The sequence below is a fragment of the Xiphophorus hellerii genome, chromosome 13, assembly GCF_003331165.1.
Source record: "Xiphophorus hellerii strain 12219 chromosome 13, Xiphophorus_hellerii-4.1, whole genome shotgun sequence".
Classification (NCBI taxonomy): Eukaryota; Metazoa; Chordata; class Actinopteri; order Cyprinodontiformes; family Poeciliidae; genus Xiphophorus; species Xiphophorus hellerii.
Window position 1 is genome coordinate 12,292,315 of NC_045684.1, and position 27,091 is coordinate 12,319,405.

General features: G+C 39.0%; 2 protein-coding genes and 1 long non-coding RNA gene across 4 annotated transcripts; 2 read left to right on the forward strand and 1 right to left on the reverse strand.

The window, feature by feature from the left end:
- The first annotated feature begins 1,892 nt into the window (after positions 1-1,892).
- Positions 1,893-8,923, forward strand: LOC116731253 (uncharacterized). Its single transcript, XR_004341557.1, has 3 exons — positions 1,893-2,244; positions 4,093-4,192; positions 8,824-8,923. It is a non-coding gene; the product is annotated as an uncharacterized LOC116731253 (long non-coding RNA).
- On the reverse strand, positions 4,708-14,806 carry LOC116731252 (SH2 domain-containing adapter protein E). Its single transcript, XM_032580921.1, has 6 exons — positions 13,888-14,806; positions 11,594-11,720; positions 10,305-10,526; positions 9,760-9,976; positions 8,915-9,034; positions 4,708-7,820 (listed from the first exon to the last, which is right to left on the reverse strand). The coding sequence occupies exons 1-6, from the start codon at positions 14,365-14,367 to the stop codon at positions 7,637-7,639; spliced, it is 1,350 nt and encodes a 449-aa protein (XP_032436812.1). The 5' UTR covers positions 14,368-14,806; the 3' UTR covers positions 4,708-7,636.
- A 1,368-nt stretch (positions 14,807-16,174) lies between these two features.
- Positions 16,175-26,966, forward strand: pygo2 (pygopus homolog 2 (Drosophila)). Of its 2 annotated transcripts, XM_032580919.1 has the most exons (4): positions 16,175-16,339; positions 18,481-18,541; positions 19,136-19,188; positions 22,451-26,966. In XM_032580919.1, the coding sequence occupies exons 2-4, from the start codon at positions 18,493-18,495 to the stop codon at positions 24,095-24,097; spliced, it is 1,749 nt and encodes a 582-aa protein (XP_032436810.1). In that variant the 5' UTR covers positions 16,175-16,339; positions 18,481-18,492; the 3' UTR covers positions 24,098-26,966. The 2 variants fall into 2 exon arrangements, with proteins under 2 accessions (XP_032436810.1, XP_032436811.1); XM_032580920.1 differs by lacking the exon at positions 18,481-18,541.
- The last annotated feature ends 125 nt before the right edge of the window (positions 26,967-27,091 follow it).

The following is a 27,091-nucleotide window of genomic DNA, read 5'->3' on the forward strand; positions in this document are numbered from 1 at the left end:
TGTGCGCAGCCCGCTGACAGGTTCCCGATCCGAAGCAGTGTCCAAAAATGTTAACCCTGCTGTGACTTAAGAGAACCGAATAGAAAACCGCATTTTTCCATGCTATAATCATTTACAGCCTCTGTAATAATCTGCTGTCACCTTCAAAAGGATCAACAGATTGTTTCCACACTGAGCAAAAAAGTTCAGACAACAGGCAGTGTTTAAATGCCAGCTGTCTCCCAACTGTGGACGAATGATCCTAAAGTCATAACTCCATATGTCCCTTATGCCAAAAACAATCAGTCTGCTCAGCATCTGCACCACATGTGGCAGATATGTGCAGGATAAGTGTGAGAAGTTAAAATACCGCATTGAAAACCAACATGAAATAAACATGTACAGTAGAAACATATTTCCTCCCTTACGGATTTATTCAATTTTTGCATTTAAAATGCTTCAGATTGTAAAATAAATATTGATATTGCACCAAGATAATACAAAAGCAGTTTTTATTCGTCATTTAATTTGTTAACGTAAAAAGTAATTAATCCCCAGACCCAATAACTGTTTTTTTACAGGAATTTTTAGCCACCTTTTTTTTTTCTTTTTTTCATTACAGCACGACTGTTTAAGGTTTTGTCAGTGATTCTTCATTAGATTTAAGTCTGAACTTTGACTAGGCCACCGAAAAGCCATACGGAAGTGTTTTGCTAGTGTGCTTGAGATTATTATTCACTGATTTGCTTGAGTTTCAGAATTTGAACTGATGGCCGGAAATTAGTTCGACAGAAGCAAAATTCATGGTTCCTTTAATTTTGCCAAGTCCTCCATGTCCTGAAGCAGCAACGTAGCCGAGACGACAATGCTACCATCACTGCATTTCACTGCCAATATAATGTTCTTTTTCTAAAATACTCTATTCTGATGGATATAATCTGACGCACCGCTTCTAAAAAGCTTCACTGTTGAATATTTTTTACAATAAGCTTGGAGATAATCAAGAAGTTTTGGGGGCATATATATGATACTTTTAAGCTCTGCCGATGTAAAAAAGATGATGTGTACTGGAGGTCAACTGGGTTGTATTCAGTGTCCTGCTGGGTCAAAGCCAGGTGACCTTTAGAGAGAAAACTTTTTACCAGACCAATATTTGTCAATAAGTTTGATTCTCATCTGCTCTATCATTTCTTCATATTGGTGCATGGTGTGTTACATGTTGAAAATGTTCAGCCTATTCATATTGTTAGATAGGCGCTATTTAACTGATTTGTTAGATTCTCAGGGTGGATGGCAATTATCTTCTCGCACAAGGCCAAGATGGTTTAAGTACATTTTAAACTAACTAAAAAACAATTGTTGTAACATAGCTGCACTGCATCACCCGTAACTATTGCAACATTTATATTGAATATTAATGAAAATTAAAAGTAGGTTTCTAAATATCTTTTATTTTTAGTCCCTTCAGGGATCCTGCAAGATTTCTTCTTAATTCTGGCACAACATGCAACCATTTTACTTCAAGCAAAAGTGCTTTTTTTAATGTACTCACTTATTTGTTTGTTAATTTATTTAACCTTGTAAAAAATATTGTGTATATGCATATTTCCTAGATTCAACATTTTTTTGTTTTCCCTTTTTTCACATATTTATGTTTTAAAAATCTTAATTTAGAGCAAAGCTGAACTGAAGTCAAATTCCTTGTTTTGGTGCACAAACTTGGCAAATAATGCTGGTTCTAATTTATCACTGAGATATTATCACAACGCATAAAACGTTAAGACTTCATGTTTCCGATCTTGTTGTCAGCTCGTAGCTGACTGGTTGTAAAACAAGTTGAAACAGAAACCTCCTACAAGTTATGCTCCAAAGCAGGCCCCTACAGTAACTCGCACATGCTCTTCATCCTCTCGTCTGCAAACAATGACTTAAGATCACCGTGCAAACAGTGACTGAAAACACGGCCGACCTCACCTGCCGAGGTCAAACCGCACAGCGAGCGCGTCAGCCAGCCTGCGGTTGGGCATGGCAGGTGCTGCCGCCTGCATGCATGAAGAAAAGAAGATGAGCTAACAGAGAGTTGGGCTGTGTCACTGGCACCAAGCCTGATGCGTCTGATAAGGCCGACAGGAACACTTCGGTTACCAAGAGGGCAGGTCAAGTGAAACCAAGATGTCAAGGCACAACGTCCATCAGGAGGAGTGGGGCGGCGATCGTGTCAAGCTGTCATGCAAGCCGAAGAGGGGGCAGCGGCTGGACAGAGGGGTAGGATGACTTATACATGGGAACAAAGTGGAGTTATTCATTCAAGTATACAGCAGAACAGGCTGTAGCTCCATATCATCTGATGATTAAACCCGTTCCAGGTGTAGTTGGCTCTGTCTTTGGAGAACTTGAGAAGGGCGGCTTTGCTCGTGTTCATGAAATTAATCTCGATAGAAATCCTCAGGGACTCTGAGGCTGCCAGAGATGAGTCAGAAGACAAAGTTCTGATGTCTTTGTTTCAGGAAGCGCTTAAGCTCCACCTCATTTAACTAAAGCCTTTTAGAAAAATAATAAAGTTTAATAGAATGTTTTACTGTTTTCTTTTATGTTTCATGATTGCTGCAGCAGAAAAACATCTTGAGTAGCTTCCTGCTTCTGAAACGCCTGCAAACTGCAATGCTAAAACACACCATCCTGTGCTGCGCCGCTAATATTTGTGGGTAGAAGTCGCACCTTGATCAAATACTTGAAGAGGACATGAACTTCTGGCATTGTTTGTGGTTGGATATTCGACCGCTCCTCTTGGCTGCGCTGGTGGCGTTCAGTTAATCTTGTTGGTTTCCTGCAGGTGACCCAAATTTTAACTCAAGGCCGGGACTTTGGCAGGAGCTGATCTACTGGTGAATTCACTCCATGACTAATTTAAATCTGTTTGGCCTCATTGAGCATCAAAAAGTGTCCCAGTTTGCAACACTAAGGTGATAGTGAAGCTATGTTGAAAAACTTGGTGACAGTTCATTGAAATGTTGAAAATCTCAAACTGCTGCGATAACTTGAAGAGCTCAAACTTTGAAAACATGGATCTTCTGTTTCATTGTGAACCTTTCTTGATTTATTTGTGGCTTGTTTTGATCTTTAAAGTTCTTGCAAACTTTGCTTTGTTTTACCTTCATGCACCAATGAAGACATCAGAACTTTGTTTAGTTTACTTTTTGCATGATTACAAAAAGGGCTTGATTTCCCTCTCCAAAAGCCGCCATACATTTAAACCAAGGCATATTAAAACCTGCATTCAAAGGGCAAATGTCCTGCAGAAGAGCTTTGTGGCACATTTAGTTTCATTGGTAACATTTTATCTGGAGGGGTGTGCATAAGACTGACATGACAGTGTCATAAACAAAACATAACAACGGCCATGAACAGGAAGGACTCTTTATGAAGTGTCATTTGGTAAATAATCACACTTTATATGCAAAGTTGCATTAGAAGTCCATTAAAAGTGCATTATTTGGTCAATAATAACTCTTTTAATGCCAAGTTCTGTTAAAACTGGCATAAAAAGTCAATTGAAAGTATCAACTTTGCATTTAAATTGTCATTATTTACCAAATGAAATTTCATGGCAGCAGTCATAAACATTCATAAAACTCCTTCATGTCCATAGCATGTGTTATGTCATGTTTATGACAGTGTCACGTCAGTCACTTCAAATAAAGTTTTAGCGTTTCATTTCTTACAATGTTTTTTTTCCCACTAATTAAATCCTATGTTAAACTCAAGGTCAATCGGCCAAAACCGGTTCTGTTTTTCTCTCAGAATGACACAGGAATAGAACTTTAAGATATCAGACTAATGAATTCAGTTTTTATTTGTATTACATCAATGTTACATTAATGTTAAATGTAATGTAATATTAAGAAGTACAAATCAAATCCAGAGAAAGCTATAATGTTTTAATGGTAGTTTTACTGTTGCATTCTGTCATAACCGGCCCTTTGTAAAGATTCATGATCTTGATGTCACCCAAAATGAAAATCAGCCTGACACCTTGCATTAAAACCAAGTTTGTAAAACTAAAACTGTACAATCAATTCATTTTACATTTTTAATGCTTTCTTTTTTGAAAAGGTTCGGGAAGAAGCGCCTTGCGGGTCACCAGACACCGGTCCACGGACCCAGAGGTGTCGCAGCGTTCGTGAGAAGACTGAAAGCCATCTGAGGTTTTAAGGTAATAAGAGCGAACGCGTTGGATCGGTTCCCTTCATGGGTTAAAGCACAAACTCCTGGTATCAAACATACATAAGAAGCAGCCGTGTCCTCCTCTGCGAGTCAGACAGTCACCTGCCTCAGGTGACACAGAACCGGCGAAGGCGGTAAAGGAGATCCGTAAGAAAAGAAGGGAAGACGAGAGGGATGGTGTCCAATGCTTCTTTTTTTACCCTCTTCACCTTAAGCATCCTTGACATTAGTGTAATGATACGACTCTTACTCCTTTTAGGGCTGCTTTTACTTTAATCCATACTGTCTGGAGTACAACAAGGTAAACTGTTTGTGCTCTGCATAATCCTCAGGTTTAAACCTAATCCCTCATCCAGGACTTCACCTCTTGACCTTGTCAATCTTTGGAACAACAACTAAAAGTCAGCATGCAGATCGAGCACAAAAAGAAAAACCCGTACTCATTCTACCATTGTTGCTTAAGATCCTGCCCCTGTACAGCACATAAAGCACAACAGACTCACGTTTTCCATTTTCCATTGCTTGTTTTATTGGGATTCAGCACATTCAGGACCACTTATTCTGGTTTCCATTTAAATTACATCAAAACACATCGACTTGAAACAATAACACTTTGAAGTGGCACGTAAATGGTTAACGTTCAAGAATTTGAGACCGTGATGTTGGCCTGAAACTCGGCTTCAGGCTGAATTCTGGTCTCCAGCGTGCCACTAAAATAAAACGCAAGGCTTGGTATGTTTGAGCTGATAGGTAGTAAAATCTAAAGACTTTCAGGGAACATTCAAACATCCCCCATCAGTGACTTTCCCCTTGAAGTTGCAGAACTGCCTTACCTGGAGGGAGAACTGCCTGTCTTTTAGGCATCAGCTATCAGAATAAAGAACATTTCAGTGGTGATTTTTTTTTTTTCCAAGCAGAATTTCCAAAGGTTTTAAAAGCAAACAGATCAGCTGAGCAAAGAGAGAATATTTGAAGAAAGAATTTACCTGAAAACATGCAATAAAGAACAAAAATTTCAAATAGACTCACTTTGAAAATTATCATATTCCTTGTGTGATGTCACTATGTGAGTGGGCCACTTTTAAGGTTGTTTTTGCAAGGGAATATTTTATTTTAATCAAAGAATCTTTTACAATAAAATTAACCATAACATGCTATTGTATATATGACAAACTAGAGCTAAAGATGGTGTGACTAATTTTTCCCCCAAAAATGATAAATAAATCTGCCGCTTAGCTTTAAAGAGGTAAAATCTTCTTCCAAGGTGTTTTTATTTTCAAGCTTTTAAGTTTTTATTTATGTTGTATTCAATAAGCACATTCCCATAACCTTTTCTCCTGACAGCCTCCCTTCTTGCACCGACAACACAAAAACTTTATGCTCCATCTGGACCAAAAATTGGTCTTGATCAATCAGAGCAGATCATATCCAACTTAAAGATAAGTGATGAACATATCCGTTCATCACAGTCGGGGTTTGTATATATGTGCTTTTTATCCCATTTTAAAGGGTTAGTGCAACACTGTGTATAAACATGTAAGTACAGAGCATCTACATCTACTTTGTTGCTTCTCAAATTAGATTTTTTTTCTTCCAACTTTGTTCTCCAGTTTATTCCATATAAACTGGAATGGTGCCACAATAATAACAATAATAATTCAAAGCCACACCAGTCCCTTTAAAATAAGCCTCAACTGATTAAAATATTTTATATTTTGTAAGTTATAGTTCCAAGGAATTGGTACAGACACAGAGACCTTTTTCTATTTTCTTTCTATTTCTGCAAAATAAGAAATACTCCACATGTCATTCCAATTTGAAAAGCTGCTCGCCGGTGCTGTCTAGAAGGTCAGATTGCCTAATAATTTAAACAACAAGAATAGCAACAAACAAGGCTTTATGGGGGATCAGATTTATCTTGGCACCAGACACAAACAAGCTCAAATGCAGCAAAGAGTTGTACCTTAACATCGCCAGGTCTACAGGAAAACCATTAGATCTGTATGCCAGAAAAAACAAGACTTTCCTACTGTCACAAATGTAAACATTTACATGGACCATAACTTAAGATTTATGTGAGATGAAGCTGAGGTTCCATGATGCTGTGGGCCGGTTTCTCCTCCAAAGATCCTGAAACCTTTGTTATAATTCAAATCCTCATTGGCTTTCAGTATAACAACTTTGTGCTGTGGTCAGATTAGACTAAGACTGAGCGTTCCTGTAATAAATATGACATGTGGGCGATGCGGTTTCTGGTTTCTCAAGTAAATTGAAATGCTTTTGCTAGAGTACACTGCACTACGCAGTCTTTTAAATACCAGAACATTTTTAATAGAAATCTGGTGGTCTGAGTTAGTGCTCTGAAGTTGTGCCATCACTGGAGCTTTCCGTAAGAAAATGAACCAAAACAAACACCCAAATTAACACGGAAACGGTTCACCAGACACAAAATCAGCCTTCAGGATGCAGATCCAAATCCAAAACAACTGTTTTTTTCTCCAAACTTAGGCGAGAAGAGCAAAGTCAGGACAATCTGGAGGGAAAGCAAAGAGGAATGGTCAAAAGTCTCTCTGTTTGCTCCAACTACTTTGACACAAATGTGCATCAAGGGTGCCAGTAAGTAGAGCACAACATATTAAAAGTCTCAACCCATCCCCCAAGCGCTGATCGCCCATCTCTTAGCTCTCTACCTCCCCTACAGGTTGGGAATCACTGTAACGCTCCATGAGATGAATAAACATGTTAAGCCTGATCCTCGGTTCTTTGTCAGTGAAAAGTTCAATTACTGCTGAACTGGAGCTCTGTCTCGCACATTGTTTTGGGGTGAATCACCCAGTCTTCACAGTGCAGTGGAAACTGCTCCCTCATTCACAGTAAAACGGGGGGAAAAATCCTCATGGGACAGCTGATGCCGAAACCAAATGCATAAACTATAATTTTATGTAACCGCTCTGAGAATATCAGTTTTCCATATCTTTAGATGTGTTTTAATGCATGGAGCAAGTCTTTGTCTTGGTAAAGGTGGGGTACATCCTCCTTGTCCACTAGAGGGCAGGAGAGATAAACTGAAATGTTTCCAATATCTGGAAATTTTACTAACAACAATAAAACAGCAGCAGCAGTTTTACTAAGAGGCCCAGCTAATAACACATTCTGAAATCAGTTCACATTTAAATCAGAAAAAAAGAAATACTTTGTCATTTCTGCTGGGCTTGTTCACATGCAAAATAGCAGCCTAGATGTTTTGCATCAGCTGCACATCAAAGTAAAATAAGTGAATAAAAGCCAGGCAGCTGAACACATTTTAAACATCAAATCAACAAAAAAATAACACATTTGAGAGGGTTGTAGTTGTACAGACAAAAGAAACATAATTTTTAGATTATGTCCTCTTATCTCTGCTTCAAATGCATACGAGGTTTTAAGGTCAGAGTCAGTGGATGCGAGGTACGGGGTGGAGCAGCGTCATGTGCTCTGCCCCGGTGAAAGGCAGGCGGCTGGTGCAGTAATGGTGCACCACCTCCGGGATGCTGGGGAACACGCAGCTGCTCTGGTCCAGGGTGAAACCGTTTTCTTTGGTCTGGGCCACGATGATGTGAACGCAGCCCTGACTCGTCCTGGACACAGACGAGATTCATGAACACCAACGTCTACTCACCATTTCATCAAAACTTTCAGCTTCTGATTAGCAAAGGAAATGCAATGGAGATGTGATGAACGTAAAACAAAAAGGAACGAAGACAAGAATGAATTAATAACAAAGATGTTTCGCAAGCGGCCCCTCTTCATTTATTGATGGTTTATTTATTCCTTCCCTCCTTAGTGCATTTATTTAGTTATAAAACTTACATAATATGCATAAAATAATAATAACAGATATTATTACTGTTTAATAATTATTACACAAAAACTAGAGCTATTAAAATAAATCTTAGTAGTAGTATAATAATACTTATAGCTCTTATATTATTATTATTATTATGCAATTATTAATAATAATGTTATTACGTAATATTATTATTACAAAACATAATAATAGATGTTTTATTAATATTATGTAATAATATTGTAACATAATATTGTAATTACATAATATTATATAATAATAGTAATAATAAAATAGTGATAGTTTTATTATTATTATTATTAGGCATAATTGTTATAAAGCCTAATGTATTTGTTTTGCAAGGTTTCCCCTTTCAGTTATTTCGTTCATTAGTTTTAATTTACCTACATATAGCGACATTTATTTAGGTTTTATCTTAAATAAAAGCATTATATTATATTATATTATATTATATTATATTATATTATATTATATTATATTATATTATATTATGTTATTAAAAAGTTGTAGTATCTTTGAGTTTCTAGAGAAATCCTATGCTAGTTGAAACAACACAGGATGATGGTCGTCAGACCAGAGTGACGGCTGAGCTTCAGCTCAGGAGAAGCTGACCCTTCTCTCTAAATGCGCATACGGACATTTTATTTTATGTTCTGCTGGGTGTAGCTTGACTTTCTGTTTTGTTTTTTCAAAATTTCTCTTAAGATATGTTTTTGGTTTAAATGCCTCTTTATCCACACCCACTAATTTGTCCTGCATTCTTTCAAACACAGACTACAGCAAAGCCAGAAATAAGAAATGTGCATCCAATTAGAGACATTTTATCCAGCGGAAGCTGCGCCTGCATCTTCAGGAAACACTCACTTGAGGGCGATGGAGTACTTGCTGTTGTCTGATTCGCTGTTCCTGACCAGGAAGCTGGCCTCTTTGCAGGACTGCAGCTGGAACTCCGCCTCCTGCCGGGTCACGCAGCCATGATACCAACTGGAAGAGACGCAGAGCAGAATCCACAAGTCCCTTTGATATTCAAAATGTTTGTTGAGACTTTAGGTGATGCTTTAATTCCTAAATATATTAGTTGGATATGACTCCAAAAACATCTACACCACTTTAAAACATGTAGGTCACATGGGTCATGGAATGCTTTGCAGAGTCCTATTTGAGTTTTAAATATTTTTTAAAACTTTACATGTTAAAAGATCTCCTTTCATTTTAGCTAAACATAATTTGTGAAACTTGAGAAAACATGTAAACACTGTAACAGTAATGTTTCATCAATAACCGGACATTTAGTCGGAGTCACAGTTGTGAAATCTGTACAGATGTGCCCAAGATTTACAGCTCCTGCACTGTAATAAAGGCTTCCTCTTCTTCTGATTCAGAAATCATTTTCTTCAGCTTTCTGCTTCTCTTTAAACATTTTTGTAACTTTTCTTTCTTTGTTCCATTTTTTTTTGTTGGTGGTTTTTGCCATTTTGGAGAAGAATATTGTTCTCCATCTTAAATTAATTCAAGACTTCCCAAAAGAGAAAATACTATTTCACAAGAACAATAAATGTACTGGAGCATAAAGTGGACGCATGATGATGCTCCCTTCAAATTTCAACCTGCCCGATCATGTATATAAAAAAAATATCTAAAGGTGTGATTAATTTCAGAATATACTGAATATTTTATGTTTTTGTCTATAAAGGAGAGCAGGGTGTTACCTCTGCTTTTCCAGGGGCAGTAATGGATCCAAGCAGCACGCCTCTCCATCAGGGCTGCTGCAGGGAAGCGTAGATGGCAGCAGAGTCGGGTGAGAGGATCTCAGGATCTTTTGGCTTCTGCTTTTTTGCCTCAGATAATGTTGCTGCTGCTGCATCTGGGTCTGCATGGTGAGTGTATGAAAACATGTCTCTTCTTTGACTGGGTTGTCAAATTGTGCTGGGAAAAGATGAGCACAAGCAAAGTAAAATATATATATATATATATATATATATATATATATATATATATATATAAAAATCTTTCTTCTTGAGTTTGAACTTTCTGTTGATGTCTGAAAACACAGCAGAGTACTTTGATGTTTTATACAAGATGTTCAGTATGCTGTTGGTCTGTGTAGTTCATAAAATATGCATGTGAGGGTGAACCAGGCGAAGCAAGACAAACATAATCATCTACTCTTGAAAAGCTTCAACCAGAATCCAACTTCAGACTCAGTGATGAACCTTCAGATAATAACAATGTGGTGAAAGATGCTTTATTATACCCGACAGAGTCCTGACGATGTGCTGCTTCCTCCATTCCCATGGCAACTCGTACTCAGTTGCGGGACGCTGGTCCAGCTCCGGCTTCGTCCGCTCACCGTCACCGCTTCCCTCATACGGGTCGTCATAGATGGCAGCTGGCTGACCTTCTTCCGCAGGTCCCTCGCTCCCATCCGCCGACATACACGCCTTGAGCAGATCTTTAGATCCCCGACGTCTGATCTCTGGCAGGTTGAAGAGAAGGGATTAAAGATTAAAATCTCTGCCGAGAGATAAAAGTCTCCACCGCTGGAGCGACACAAGGCCTGCAGCAGCTGCAGGGAACATTGTGGGAGAAAGATGGGAAAAAAGTTCTGGATCAGGATCTAGCTGAATTTCAATTGAACCAGTTTCCTTTTTTTTTTTTTTTTACATCATCGGGAGAAAACCACTCTCAAATGTTTACACACCCCATCACATATTTAAATGAGACCATCACAACGTTTTCCTTGTAATTTTAGTAATCGAGACAGCTGAACTCTATTTTAGGTTCATTAGTGGCACTTTATCGATGCTATATGTGTTCCAAAAAAAACAATAAATGTTAAAATTGCTTTAAAAAGTGCTTTAACAAAATATTAGCTTAAAGGTACACACACCTATTTAAATTTTTCCCCAGTAAAAAACTCAAAGAAGCCTAGCTTTCAAAACTGGCTTGAATAAAAATCAGACAAATAGAAATTAGCCAAAGAAATTCTGCTTGAAGTTGTGATTTAATAACTGATCTCAGCTGCTAAATAATGCTGGGCCGCGTTCATGGCCCTGCTGACTTCCTTCCATGTGATTTCAGCCTCTTAAACTGACCGACTCACATCATCACATCCTCTGCTGACTTCACACCGTCTCAGTGAGAAACAACCTAAGAGACGGAGGGGCAGCAATAAAGCCTGCCCACCTTCACGCAGTGCCATTGTGTGACTCTTCTGGTAAAAACAACAAACTGAAAAGGTTCTGGCAGCATCCGATTCCCTGATTGGACACTGCATTTCCTCTGACTCTGAGAGGTCCAAATAGGGCTGCATCCTAGATTCTGGGAGCCGGCGGTCGGGGCCGACTTCCTTTTGAGAGAATAGCACCAGGAAACAGAAACAGGAAAGAGGAAGTGAGGACAGGAAACTACACCCATTGTCCGAATGAAATGCAGTCATCATAGCCAAGCCAGAGAGCAGAGTGACTTCACATTCTCAGAAGGATGATGAAGTGACTGAAAATGGGAATGTTGTGAGGTCAAGTGTGTTTTACGAGTTCCCACCGGTTATCATTTGTTGTGCATCGTATGGCTCCATGTAGCCATCGTTCTCCCCAACTCTCTCTGCATCCCTCTGCTCTCTGGTCTTCTGGGCATCGAACGGGTCTGCGTAATCCTCCACAATGATCAACTAGATCAGGAAAATACAGGAAAAACGATAATTTAGGGGATGTAGATCCTTTAAACTGTGAACTCATAGATGAAACTCATGTTTGAGGTTAAATTTATACTGTAATCAAATAAAATTCATTTCAAAATGAATAAATGCTTGAATTTCTGCTTGGGAAAATGTTGTTAGATTGCTTTTTAGAATATTTAGTGTAATTTTCATGCAGCAATGGGTTACTAACACATTTTTTATATCAAATCTACACTGTAAAAAAAAAAGTCTCTAATTTACGGTACAATACTGGCCACTGTGGTTGCCTGAATTTTACCATATAAATACCATAAATAATTTTTTTTTTTTTTTTACAGTGTACACACCTGCTCAACTTTTCCCAGTCAGCTAAGCAGAGTGAATGGCATTTACTAACTCACTCACTCTTTGGTTACCTAGCAACAACCTGCTGACTTACTTGCACAGCAGCAGTTTAAGATTTTGTCACTGTGCCTTATAACTGCCCCAAATTTTTTTTTTTTTAAAAACAACTAAATGAATTGAAAACTGTGGATAAGACAGGAAAGGTCACACCATCAGACTGGCAGAATTTCAGATATTTAAAACAATAATTATCGATATCGACTGATATGTAACACTTTTATCGTGATGTGTTTTTTCAGCCATATTGTCCAGCCCTACAACAAAATGGAATATTTTATGATTTCATGATTTCTCTGTCGATATCTGTTATTGATATCGACTGATATCAATAATGTTGATACATTTTTCAGCCATATCGTCCAGCCCTAGGTAATTCTAATATCTACTATAATTGGTGCAGTTATTGATGGTTTTTCCCATCATACTTTTTTTTTTTTTAGGATAAACTGATGGAGGCTTTGGCCAGGCTCTGATTTGAATCTTACGGAGTTTTGTAAAATATGGTAGCGGTCACCAGAGGGGAAGAACGTTATGAATGAGAGGGATGAAGCAGAGCGAAGGAGGGAGGGCCCTCTGCGTAGGTCAAAACTGATCCAGAGGAAGGTGACAACCTCATATGTCTGCCAACAGTTTTGTAATCGAGGCAGAGGAAGATGAAAGTAGAAGATCAAACAGTGGAGAGAAGCAGGGAGACACAATCTGGGAGGAATGGGCACAATGGGAGGCACAGACAAAGAGAGGAGGAGGGGAAATGAGACAATAATAAGTCTTTTCTGAGTTTGGACTGGATCCAGGCTTCTTCACTGTGAGCAAATTGTATGCCTTTCCTGAAGCTGCAGTCTGACAGTTTATTGGTATCCCATCTGTATTTTTAGAGAAGTTAGGAGAAACATGTCAGATTAGCATGCATCACGCAAAGATTCATAAACTAAAAACATGTGTTTTTACTTTCACCAGAAGAAAAGCTTGAAGGACAAGTATATTTTTGGTATTTACCTGTCATTTTAGGAAAAATAATACATTTTGTACACGAATTAAAACATTTATATTTTTAATATTAGACCTACTAATAAAAAATACAACAAAATCTAATAGAATAGAATGTGTTTGTTTGTCTGTCCATGTAGACCACAATCCACCCAAGGTAAAAGTGATATTGAATACAAACCGATCAGTCTGAGTTTTAGAAAAACTACTTGCGTCTCTTTGGTCATTTCCGCTCACAGGACATTACTGCCAAAGACCAAATAAGCAAGTATGAATAGGTGACTTTGTGGTTATTCACTCAGTAAATGCAACATTTTCAGGGAATTTGATGGAAACCATCACAACTCAATATGGAGGATCAAAAGTGCAGAAATTTTCTTAAAGCCATGGTTGTCCTTGTCCAGTCCTGCCAGTTTCAGATGTGTCTCTACACCAACACAGTTAATTCAAATGGTCCAACTACCTAAAAGTCAATATACAAAATAAAAAAGAAACAAATGTTTCAGTAATGTATACGTGATTGAATAAATGCATATTGAGATGAAATCTGAACTCACTATATCTTAAAAGCACAAATGGTATTTCAGAATTTATTCAGTCATTCTTGTGCTGTAAAACTAAAACATATAAGGAATATCTATGGGGCCAGAGGTGGTCCATATTACAATTACAGCTCTTTAAATCAAGTTTCAGTTCATGGTTTCTTTTCATTTTTACAACAAATATTTTTAGGAGAGTCAAAATGAGCTCTTAGAATAAAACTCACAGTTTCCGTTTTGGACTGGGCTGCAAGTTTATCTGCTTCGGAGCCGGCGGTACCACTGATTGTAAAGTTGGGGCTTTTGTCCTGTTTGTCCACTCTTATCATCCGGCTGATGTAGGCGCAGGCGGGCGCGGAGGTCTTCGGCGGTCTGTGTTGCTCCTCCATCACCGCCTCTGCTTTGGAGTTCTTGCGGCTTTTCCCGGCCAGCAAAGTGTCCCAAACCTTCCCATCTTTCTGGGAACCAACCCCGTTCCTGCTAACCTCTGCGCCGGAGTTCTTTCGGTTCTTTCTGGACAGCAGTGAACCGACACCTCCTGCTGCGCCGTCTGCAGAGGAGTTCTTCCGGTGGCCCGGTTTGGTCCCTGTGCTGATCATCAGCCCGGCTTTACTTGCTCTCGGATGGGAGCCGGACTCAGAGACTGACCGGATCTTGTCCGTACCGTTCTTCAGGGCCAGGGGGAACTCCTTGAACCACTTTGCCATTTTTTTCCCTCAGATGGAAATCTATAAACTTCCCTGCCTCGTCCTGCACCTTTCAGCGCCATGCAAAGGGGCCCCAGGGACGCACCTTCAGAAAATCACTGCCTCTCTAACAATAGACTTCCGCTGCTTTATTCTAATAGACAGAACATTTTCACACCTCACTTTTAAAAAATCCTTTAGAAAAATGGCCCCAATGAAACATAAGCCTGATTAGTAGAAGAAAAAAAAAACACTCAAGTTTTATCCCATTTGAAAATTTCTTACATTTGGTCTTTTTTTTCAGTTTAAAGAAAATTTATTCCCTTTGGATAAAAAGATGCCATCGGAGCGGGATCATCCGAAAAAAGGCAAAGTTTTTCTTGATTGTTATTTTTGGTCCCATTCCCAGAGCTAATGGGTCAGTTACAAGCGTCCACAGTGGAAAAAGTCAAATAAATGAGCCGGTGTGTGGGGTATCTGCTTTAACAACGGGGAGGCAGTCCCTGGTGGGCGGAGAATCAGCGGCGGTCCTATCTTCACTGGTGCCCTGGGTCCCTCCTTCAAGCCTGGCCACCTCGCACTCCCCACGGGTCAGTAATCAATAAAAAATATCTCTATTTATAAACATTTTTCTACACCAACAATGTTTCAGGTTTCTTTTCCTTCTTTCTTTCTTTTATTTTACAGAAACCAAGGATAAAATATTGTTAAATATTACTGTAATAAGGTTCTTGCAAAAATATTCAGGAAAACACAAATTGTCCACTATTTTGTCAAAAAAAAAGAAATACATGAATATACAGATAAATTCCAAAAATTCTAAATAATTTTTACAATGAATAAATGAATGAATGAAAGAATTTGAATCTGTAAAATAATAAAACATCTTTGAAAAAATAGTAACGATGCACACATTTTAATACATTTTTTTCTACATACATTTACAGTGTTTTTTTTTGCATATGATAACTATTCCTATAATTTTACAAAACATATTTATCAGAATATATGTTGTTTGTTTTTTGGTTTTGTTTTGCTATTTTTTTCTTTTCTTTTTTTGTACCACAATGTGAAACCCTGATCATTTATTATGGGGTAACGAAAGCACGGAATAAAATGTAAATAACAAAATACAAACAAACAAAAAAATATACAAAATTAGAACACACAAATATATTACCAGGGACCAAAAATCAATGAGAAAATTATTATAAATTCACAAAATTTGAGATACAAATATCTCAAACAAATTCAATAAAAGCAGATGAAATATAATGACTTAATACGGTTTTTTTTGATTCGGTACGAAAACTTTCAGGAAAACAAGATCCTCTCTATAATATAATATAACATAATATAATATCTCAAGGTTTAAATTTTAGCAGCATGCACTTACAATGTTGTTTCACCACAATTCATGCAACTATTGTTCAAGACAGTAATAACTTAAAACAAATCAATTTACATGTGGCATATTAGTTTTAATCCCATTTCACCCAAATAATTGACAGCTTTTTATTGAAATGCAGGTTGGGAAATGGGCTGTTTAGACCAGCTCTGCATATTTTAGACTAGCCAAAAGTGTGGGTGTGATTTTTTTTAAATATAAATTAAACGTAGACCATTTTGCTATTTTTCTGCAAGGCGGTGTAGATATACATTTCTATTTAGACTTGTACTATCGAATTCAAAAAAACTGGGCATTTTATTTACCAAAGATGGCGGTGAAATAAGTAGTAAACACTTACCAACACCCCTATTTGTGTGACGAAATGTAACCGTCCGTGCTGCTCGCTGCCCCTGCTTCTCCCTCTTTGTCCGGTAGCGGCAGAAAGGCCGTGATAATTATGACCGAAATTTGCGTTTTTGAATGAATTACAGTTGAATGGTGGATCAACAAGCACACACCGTGTGAGGACTGGTTTGCTGGCAATGACACACCAGCGAGTTTCATTTTAAAGGACAGCACAGCAGAGCAAGCATCGGAGAAAGGGTACAGTTTGCTTCCACCATAGTCTGCCAGATGGCTAGCAATCTGCAGCTAGCTCGCTAATGTTAGCATAGCAAACAGCAAGTTCACACAACCTAATCGATTTCTTTGTGCTATACATTATGTGATATGTGTTAAAATTATTTGCACCTGCTCATACATGACTGTAGAGACACATATGGTAGAGTTTTTTTTTAATGATTTTTACGAGTTTTGAGTGAAAATCTCAACACTGCTGGTTAGCCACATTGGGTAACGTGGCTAACTGGTTAACAAACGTAGCGTCCTGCAAGTTGCTAACCAAACATCTGCGAGTGATTAGAGGAGGACGGGGAGCTCTGTACCGTATACCTACTGACTAACAGCTGGTAGTACGAAAACCAGCATCAACCAACAGAAAGAAGCTGGGTTGCGTCTACACGAAATTGGTACGGAGCCCTGCAAGTGCCAGATGTAGTAATAAAAATAGAAGTTGGGAACATACGTTTGCTAAGTTTAGGAAACGTGTGCACAGATATGCAAAATGGCATGATCAACATCTAGAATTCAAACTTTCTAATGATACCTGTCTGATTTAGATCTCACAAAAATGTGGTAAGCATATAACGCACCAATTTGGACACTTTCAATGGAAAACTCGTGGCTCATCGACCAACTTTGGGAATCTTTTGTGATATATGTTCCATGTTTTTTGTCTTATTTAAAGCAAATGATTATCCCAGCGGTCATCAATATATAAACATTGTATGGTGCTTCTGATTCTTCTTAAAAGGATAGCTTGGATTTCTGAAATTAGATTCTGTAAAGATATGAGCAGTAATAGTTTTGTTACCTGTGATAGGTAAGGGAAGAGTGAGTTGAGAAGCATATAAATCCACCTGTGAAAGTTTGGACAGATAATCAAATAAAATTCAAAAGTACTTTATCCTTTACACAAAAAGAACAAATCACAATAGAGCTACCCCAACATGCTGCACGGTGCAATTCTAGAGATATATTGACAATTATTAATAATGTTGTAACCCATGGATATGAACAGTCTCAGTTTGCGTAGTATTAAATTGCTAATAGAACGAGTAATAACTTTACAGCACCTCAAAATGTTTGACATAAGATGTCAGAGCTTGGGTCTGGGAATGACATCTGACCCAAATCTGAAAACCAGGGAAGCATAATATGAAAAAATCCTGCAGTTCTGTTGTCATCATCGATGGAAGTTTTCCTCGCACTGATTCTAACCTACTCTGACGTTTTGCATTTAGTAACAACTAGTAGGATTTATTAATAGTTGTGATGCTAAATTTTGCTAAAAATATTAAGGTTTCATGGAAATAACCCAAATATTTAAACAAAAAAGTGTAACATGGTTTGATTTTTAAAATGACTGACAAAGAAGTTTTTGTTTAAGCATAAATTAATCCAAAAATCTGCCAAGTTTTTGAGGGTTATAAACGACCTAAATTGGAGTTTATGGTTATTAGAGCAGGACAGGAAATTATTATCACAGTACATTGTTTCCTTCTGCATTAAAAACAATATGAAATTGTTAAGCCTTTGTTTCAGATCTTAGTGAGGTTGTTGTCACTTTGTTGACAACAACTTCTTTACTGAAAACACAGCTCAGTACAATTCCTGCTGCACATTGACACAAATATGACAGCAAATCTGTGCATACTGTTGACTAACCCGAATCGGTTAATTTTCCATTTAATTTCAACTTGTGGCACTTTATGAGCTCCGTAAATTTCTGCTACATAACATTAGTGTTGTCACTTTTGTCTGACGTTGATTTGGTGACCAAATCCTGGCGTGACAGACACCGTGGCTAAAATATTTGCAGACCTGGGCCGGCGTTATTGTACCAGCTAATCCAGTTCACTTTTAAGTGTTAGCCAATGCTGTAGTTACAGTACTGACAGGGAGGTTGAACCTGAGATCCAAAACACAACAACACCAGACAAAACTCTTCAATTAAAGAGTATGTTGCACCATTGAAGAAAAAAAAGCAACGTATTGTCGTGTTTTGGACCACTGGGCCTCTGTGGCAGACTCAACCTGTTGGCATGTAGCCTTCAAGACGTCGTCATTTTTGTAACTTTTTTTTTCCCTTGCATATGAACGGTGATTTGCCACTTCACCAACAGTCATATTAGCTAATGGCTTCCGAATCGGGGAGACTACAGGCGGGACAAGGAAAACGAAAAGGTAGGAATTACCTTCACCCATCTTCCGATCAGATCGGAATCATCCATTACTGCGCTGCAATGGGCTGCACTGGTGCTGTTAGCAAATCACTTTTCGCCTCCCTCATATGTAAACTTCACGACTGTCTTCGGTGGTGGCTGTTTCTCACAGAGTGAGTCTGTGAACAGGTTATTACGTCTATCTTGCTATAAATGTATCTTCAGTACCGTTTCCTCGTTCTCATGTCTGAAGTCTTTTCCTGTCTCCCTCATTGACCTTACCTCTTCTGCCTCTGTTTGCGGCCTCTCTCCCTGTTGGTCTGCCTGGGTCATTTGCGATTCAAGGCTTCATAACGTTGGTGATGGTAACGCCTGGATGTTCAGCATTTTGTCCTCATGCCAGTCTATGTCCCATCATTGAATCCATCTCAACTGTTGGACTTGAAAAAGAGGCCCTAGGTCTAAAGCTGCTCCACTCTGTCACTAAGGGGTATTGGCCAATCCAAATGTGATGCTGCACCTGATTGGTGGTAGATCAATAATGTGAGGCATTAAGAGAATGTTGGTTTTTTTTAGTTACTCAAGTTTCCCCTCCTTCTGTTTTTTCCTACTTCAGCTTCACAGATGAAGAGCCCGGAGAAGAAGAAGGCCAGGAAATCTTCCACTCAGGTGAGGAGGGTGCATTGAGGTTTTCCTTGACAACGTACGGTAGCTCTTAAAAAAATATCCGCCGCTGTGCATCAAGTCAATCAGGATGCACAAAATTGGCTTTTTTAATTTAAAAGAAAATACGAAAAACTTGACTTATACAAAATGACAAGTACAAATATGTGCATAGCTATTGGACATATTTTTTTTCTCTCCAGTGCACTCATAGTTCAGAGTTATGTCATCACTGCCAGAGGCCGGCCATCTTGTTTGACAAGCGTGTTTTGCAGCTTCTGTTTATTTGGACTTTGAATTCAGGTTAAGTCTATGATGATATATAAGACTTTTTTTCTTTTTTTAATTACGAGAACATAGTGAGAATATTCGGAGAATAAAATAGTGCATTTATGAAAACTCCAACCCGGAAAATAACAAATATATCACTCAAGGTTTTTTTTCTCAGCAGAACGCTCCTTTGTCATAATTTCAAGACATTTTTCTAGTAAAATTGCATCTCAACTTTGATAATATTATGACTAATTTCTGGTAATTAAAACAAATTCTCTAATACTCTGTTGTACAACTCACAGAAGAGATGATTGAGATATAAGCCACTTTTCGAAAATGTTTTTTGTTGTTTACTTCTTTTTTTAGAAAAGAAAGCAAGAAAAACATTCAAATTCAAATCTATTTTTTCATATTCAGTTTGAAAAGTGCACTCAGGTGAGTCGTTTTGAGACTATTAGCACAAATTGTGTGGAGCTCTGTTGAATTAGGTCAGTCATTTTAAAGGGGGGTGAATATTTATGCAAGTATTTACTTTATGTTACATATTTTTAATTTGTTATTATTAGGCCTGTCGCGATAAACGATAAATCGATTAATCGTACGATAAATTAAAACTATCGACGTCATTTTAATTATCGGCATTATCGTCTCTTCCGGTCTTTTTCTCTTTCTGTTAATGACACTGAATGAAAAAAGGCTCAACTCCAGTGCTCTCCACTGACTCCTCCCTTGCTCATTTCCTCAGTGTGAAGCCCAGCGCACACTACACGATCTTAGATCTGCCGGCTGATTGTCGGCCCATTTTCAAAACCTGACAGACCACACATTAGCCGACAGAAATCCTAGCTAAAACGGTTCGATCGGATTCGTTCCTGCCGTGTGGTGTCCAACAATGGGCACAAAATAATGGCTACAAGTTCAGTGAACTAATTTTAAAACCAGGCATTAATCAATGCTTTACTACAATCTACCTGCAGTGCATGTGGCTAGTGTCAGCGTAAAGTCTTGACTGAATGAAAATCATTATAACCTATTTACGTCACGTTAACGAAGAACAGCTGAAAAGTTACCGGGTTTATCAACTGCGGTAGCAATTTCGCCCCAACTCCTCCTCTTGTCATTTCTATATTCTTTGCATGTTGAATAAACATTAATGTTGTTTCCACATATCATCTCCAATGTCCGCTGGACTTCGGGTCGCGTTTCAGCTGTTTGGGATTCCCCGACGTAATTTCCCCTCAGAAAGCACGGAGGAGAATCCGCGCTTTCTGATTGGCTACCTGTCACATTCAACAGGCTGCATTAAGCTCCCAGTTGGGGAAAACCCCTGATTTAGATCGGAGCGGCAACGATGATCTACCGTAACACACCACACAATCTTAGAAAGATCAACGTTTTAAGATTGTTGTAAAGGGAAAAATAGGAGCAAAAAAATCATGTAGTGTGAACTATTGCATCAGGTAGTCGATGTGCCCATCTTCTCTATTTAAATCTAATTATTACTGAAGGGCAACATAATATACAGACTTCATAATCTGCACTCTTTTGGTTGAATGCAGTATTTATTTCCACTTTTACTTTATGTTGTTTAGTTTTTTTTTTCAAGTGTGTTTTTTGTTAATGGAGACCATTTTATTTTCGTTTTTGGTTGTTTTGTTTATTTTGTTTATCAGTTCCAGTGTTTAGTGTTCTTTTGAAAATAAAGTGTATCTATCTTTGGCAAGAAATCGCATAGATTATTATGTCATTTCCATTAAATCAGTGTAAAAAAGTCTTCAAACAATATTATCGTTTATCGCAATAATTTTTGAGACAATTAATCGCTCAGCAAAATTTGCTATCGTGACAGGCCTAGTTATTATTTTGTGGAAATCAGTTTTCACTAGTGTTTTATGAGTTTTTTATAAAAGCAAAAAAAAAGGAAAATTTTGTTGATTAATAAGAGCAACATAAAAGGTGGTGAATACTTTTTTATATATATATATAGACACTGTATTCAATTTTAAGAAACTTAGAGCAAAAAAAAGGACTCCAAAACCCCCGCAACGCTATCGGCACTATCTGTCTATCTTGCTTTTTATTTCAAATTTCCATGTTTCTTCACAGTTTATGCTATTATTACTTAGTCTACTTTGTGGGTAAAGGGTAAAAAGGGTGGACTGACACTCCCTGACATTTGTTTTTATTAATGGACTGTTAACATCCAATCTGAATGTTGGGTTTCTGATACAAATACAGAAACCCAAAAAGAAGCCTGAGTTGGTACTCCCTACTTTTAGTTTTTATTACTTGGCTGCTAAAATCTGTGTATCTGAGAGGCACAAAAATCACAGAAGAGTTGATATGTACTACCGAACATCCAGTTGTTTATTTTTACAGCTACTTAGGTTTCTACTATTTACTATTTGTTGTTTGCAGTTTATCCATTCTGTTGTCTATTCTTTTCTTTTTTTTTACTTTAATGGGAAAGTGAATTGAATAAGAGGCTTTGGGTGGGTGTTTCTCAAGAAGTTATTTTGCACACATTTGCTTTGCCTCCCTTATAAACAGGGTGTATGCCTAGCCATAAAAACTTGTTAAAAGCCTTAAATTCATTTTTCAGAAGTAAGTTGGCCTTTTGTTCTTAAATTTTTTTCTTGACAGGACTATTTAATCGTGTATATTCTGTTTTTTGGGGGATTTGTGGGACTTCACTGTCAGGCCAAAGTTTGCGTCAGACATCTTCATTGCGTTCTGTGATTCGAGACAGTTGAGGCTACCGCTAACTCACTGCTAACATACCCTTGCTTGCTAGCTAGCTTTTTTGCATCCATCATAGGTAAGTGCAAGTTTATGACCAGTTTGCTGGAAAAAGTTCATACATTTCTGTGGTTATATAGGTCTTAAATTCCATTCATAATGGAATTTAAAAAGTCTTAAATTTGAGTGTTAAAATCTGCAGAAAGCTGATAATATTTTCATTCAAATTTTAAAAGGTTAACTTCTTCTGTTTCAGGCGGCGGGGTTCTCCCACCTCACTGAGTTTGCGCCTCCTCCTACGCCCATGGTGGACCATCTGGTCGCCTCCAACCCATTTGACGATGACTTTGGATCTCCGTCCAGACCGAGTGGGGCAGCCGGACCAGGTGGGGCTCCGTTTCTCCCCAGTCCAGGTGCCGGTGGAGGAGGTGGGTATGGAGGTGGAGGCAGAATGGGTCCAGGCATGAACTTCATGGGAGGCCCGAGTGGAAATGGTCCGCCTGGACGCAGACCGCCCTTCGGCCCTCCGAGCAACGCTGGACCGCACCAGCAGTTAGGCTTTGGAGGAATGCCCGGCTTTGGAGGCGGAGGAGGCGGAGGCGGTGGTGGTGGAGGAGGCGGGGGAGGTGGATTTCCTCCTGGTGGCCCCTCTCAGTTCAATATGCAACCAAACTTCAGTCCCCCCATGCATCCTGGGCCAGGATTTAACTCCATGTTGTCTCCAGGAGGAATAGGGGGTCCTGGAGCCGGTGGGCCGCCCCATCCTCGTTTCGGTATGCCCCCCCAGCAGCAGCACGGACAGGGCGGACACCCGTTCAACAGCCCACCGTTGCCTGGAGGTGGAGGTCCACGAGGGCCCTTGCCTCCCATGGGAGGAGGCATGGGTCCTGGGATGAACATGATGGGTGGAATGGGTGGTGGCCCTGGTGGCAACATGGTAGGGGGAGGGTTGCCAGGTATGCCTCCTCAAGGACAGTTTCCTCCCTCACAGGAAGGCCCCTACCCTGGCCCCAGTCCGCCAGGGCCCGGCAGCGAGGATGGGAAGAACTTTGGTGGAGGAGGAGGACCGCCTGGTCCTCCGCCGCAGCAGCAACAACAGCAGCAGCTTAACATGAATCCCAACGGCCCCCCAAATAACAACACTACACCCGGCCCTCCTTCTAACTCTGGACCTTCACAACCAGGTGGAGGCTTTCCCGGCCACCCCGATGTCCCACCACAAAGTGCAAACACACCTGGCCAACCTCCGTCAGCTCCACCGCAACCCAACTCTTCTCCTACCGGTCCGCTGAACGGATCAGGTCAACCCCAGCACCCGCAGTCCGGTCAGCTGCAGCCCCCCAACAACACCAACACCCCAAACTCCAACAACTCCAATCAGCAGCAGCAACAATCAACTCCACCAAACTCTGCAGGGTCTTCCTCTTACAACCAGCAGAACAACACTCCCGGTTCCGGCGGACCGCTGTCCAACGCTGCCCCCAACTCAAATCAGAACAACATAGCTAACAACAATGGAGGCAACACTCCTGGCAGCAACCCCAACCCCCCCTCAAACTCCACCTCGACCCCTAACACCCAGTCTCCCCTGCCTCCTGGACCCACGGCCCCGACAACTGGGCCCAGCTCAGGGCCTGGAAAACTCGGCGGACCCGGTATGGTCTTCCCTTGTGGCATGTGTTTGGCGGAAGTACACGACGACCAGGACGCCATCCTTTGCGAGGCTACGTGCCAGCGCTGGTTCCACCGTGACTGTACGGGCCTTACAGAACCGGCGTACGGGCTGCTGACCACAGAAAGCGCCGCCGTTTGGGCTTGTGACTTCTGCATCAAGACCAAGGACATACAGGCCGTGTACGTTCGCCAGGGTTTAGGCCAGCTGGTGGCAGCTAACGAGAGCTGAGCAGCATCGATTGGACAAACGGACTCTGATCTAAATGAATGACCTGTGTGCCATGTCAGCTGCGGCTTGGCCAGCCCTTTACTCGTTCACTACACAAAAGCGACACACTCATCGACTCTGATGCTTAAACGTAGCACTTTGAGTGACTCTAGACAAATACATTTTCCTTCCCCTCCCCGGCAATTAGAGTTTGAAATCATGATGAATGTTACCCACGTTGAGAAATCCGCCTGCCAATCAGCAAAGCACTGACACCAACACACTACCTCAAATCGCTTGTAACTGACTGGCACAGAAACTCCCGCACTGACTGACTCACTGAACCATGTGTGTGCGTGGCGATATTTCCAGCTCACGCACTCAGAAAATTAAATCAGGCGGTGGGACATGATGTTTAAATACTCGCTTTGTACTGGTATGAGTTCAGCAGATTACTGGTTTTAATTAGAAGACGCCCTGGAACGGCTACCAGAAGTAATCAAGGATCCTCCAGTCTGGAATGCGGTTAAACTATTTGGTTAAGTGTGGAAAAAAGAAAATGAGTAGGGAAAATTTTTTTGTATTTCTTTCCTTTTATTCATCGTTTTATCCTTCCAGTATTTCCTTGTTTCTACCTTCTCCTATCTTCCATCTGTCCTTCCTTTTTCTTTCTCTTCTTCCTTTTCCTACTTTATTCTTTGTCTTTTCATCCCACTTTTTTTCAATGTCCTTCCTTTATTCCCTTTCTTCTTTACTTCTTCCTTTCATTATGTCCTTTTCTGTGTGACTTGACTCCTACATACACTTCCTTTTTTCCACTGTTCTGTGCTGCTTTTTGCTTTTCTTGTAGGACTGGGTGATAAATCGGTTTTATTGATTAATCAAATTTTTATTTTTGAAGATTACATTTTTGGAAAATCATGATTCAGGGTGATGTCAGGAAACCCAAAGTTGCTTCTTGGTTTGACAGATTCAAACGAAATTTGAATTTAGACTTATTTTAAAATTTGAATTTCAAACAAAATTATTCTTTAAAAAATGTATTCAAAAGAATATTACAACACAATATTAGGGCAAGGCTAAGATTGTTTTAAAAAATCAAAATTATTTTGATTATTTTGTAAGATTGTTTATTTTTATGATAAAAATAAATACATTTACCGGAAGCTGTAATATTAGGAGATTAAAGTATTATTTCTTGAGAATTCCAACACAAAGTTGAATTAAAAAGAGGAATGTTGAGCATCTTTTAACGTTATACTTTGGTTTAGGGTTTAGAGATAATACTTAATAGAAAAACTTAAAATTTTAACATACCAGCATCAAATTATCAATAGCTGGACTTTGAAACCGTGTGTATATTTAAATAAGAAAGCACATGAATTCACATCAGATCCTGATAACTAAACTGTTTTCTCATTAAAACAACTTTTTCCTTGTAATATTAAGATGTTTTTCTGGTAGAATTGAGTCTCTTTTTCTCTTAATATTATGACTTTATTCTAATAATTAAACAAAAATTCTCATAGCCTGGCCCTAATACGTTGTTGTTCAGTTTACAGAAGCGATGAAATAAAAGCCACTTTTTGAAGATATTTCTTTTGTCATTTCTTTTCAGAAAAGAAAACTGGGGGGGGGGAATTAATTAAAATAAAATAATTTAGTCTGGCATGATAAAAATCTGAGATTTTAATCTTAAGATTGCTCAGCTCTTTTTTTCTTTCGTTCTTTCTTCCTTGTGTCTTTAGTTCCATCTTTCCTTTTATTCTTCCTTTTTTCTGTCCTTCCTGTTAGTGTGTGGTTTTTGAAACTTCCTTATCTGATATCTGGTAAAAGAAAAACAAAATCTGCCATAAATTAAGTGATTTTTTTGTGTGTTTGTATCTGAAAGTGAACTTAAAGGACTGGGAACTTTGGAAACTTTTTACCAGATAAATGTGTAGGAACCCTGTGAAAAGGTCCCATGAATTTGCAGCTTAGTTTTCTACTGAAACGCTTCAGTTCAGCACTGCCCTTTCACATTGTTGGCCTTTTACTGCAAGCAAGGGGGAAAACGGAAACAATACATCAGTGTGTGGCAGTATAAACATGTCAGTATTAAGTGTATTGTGGAAGCTAAACCTTACATGCTTTAACCCTACTTACTGCATCATTCTGTACCCACTGCTGGTTAATCCAAAGGAGTATAAGGTCGGGATCTGATCCACGATTCACCACCAAGAAAATAAACAAAAAACAAATACAAACTTGTAAATATACTGACAGAAATATTTGTCTAGAGTTCCCATCACTTGTGAACAAGTCGCAGAGTCAAACCAGTGAACAAAAAAAAAAGATGAGTTGAGTTTTCGTGTCTTGGTTGTATACATGGTGTTTTGGTTTTTATACGGCCGTTTTTTTTTTTTTGTTTGTTTGGGGTTTTTTCTCTCTTTTTCTATCTGCAGTACTCATGACATTGTGAATCCAGTGCTTTTGGATGGTGTTGGCATAGCAAGTAGTGACATCATGTCTCATATCACAATGTGCATAGTCCTCAACAGAAACTATTGGAGGGAGATGCATGCGATCCAATGCAGTAACTTGTCGTTTATTTTCAGGATTCTTCACTGCAGGAAACCTTGAAGTAGACCAAATAACTAAAGAGAAATACCCATCTTTACATTTTTCTTGCGGTATAAGGTGTTTATCTCTAATTCTTGTCATTTTTCTTTATTACATGTCCAAGTTGCCTTTATTTTCATGCTCTCAGTCTTTCCCTTTTTGTTTTGTACTATTTGTGCTGTACTCTTGCTCTGCTCTGGTGCCTCCTGGTGGAACCTGCGAGTACTACAGGCGGTGAGGAAAGGAGAGGTACTAAACTCTGAAGTAAAGACAGTTTTTTGTTATGTTGTCCCGAGTCTGGTTTATCACTTTTATTTGAATTATTTGTCTGTTTTTTATATACACAGTCAAATAAAATAGTGTTTTATCCTAGACAGTGATGTTGAAGGTTATGCAGAAGATTTAACTTTATAG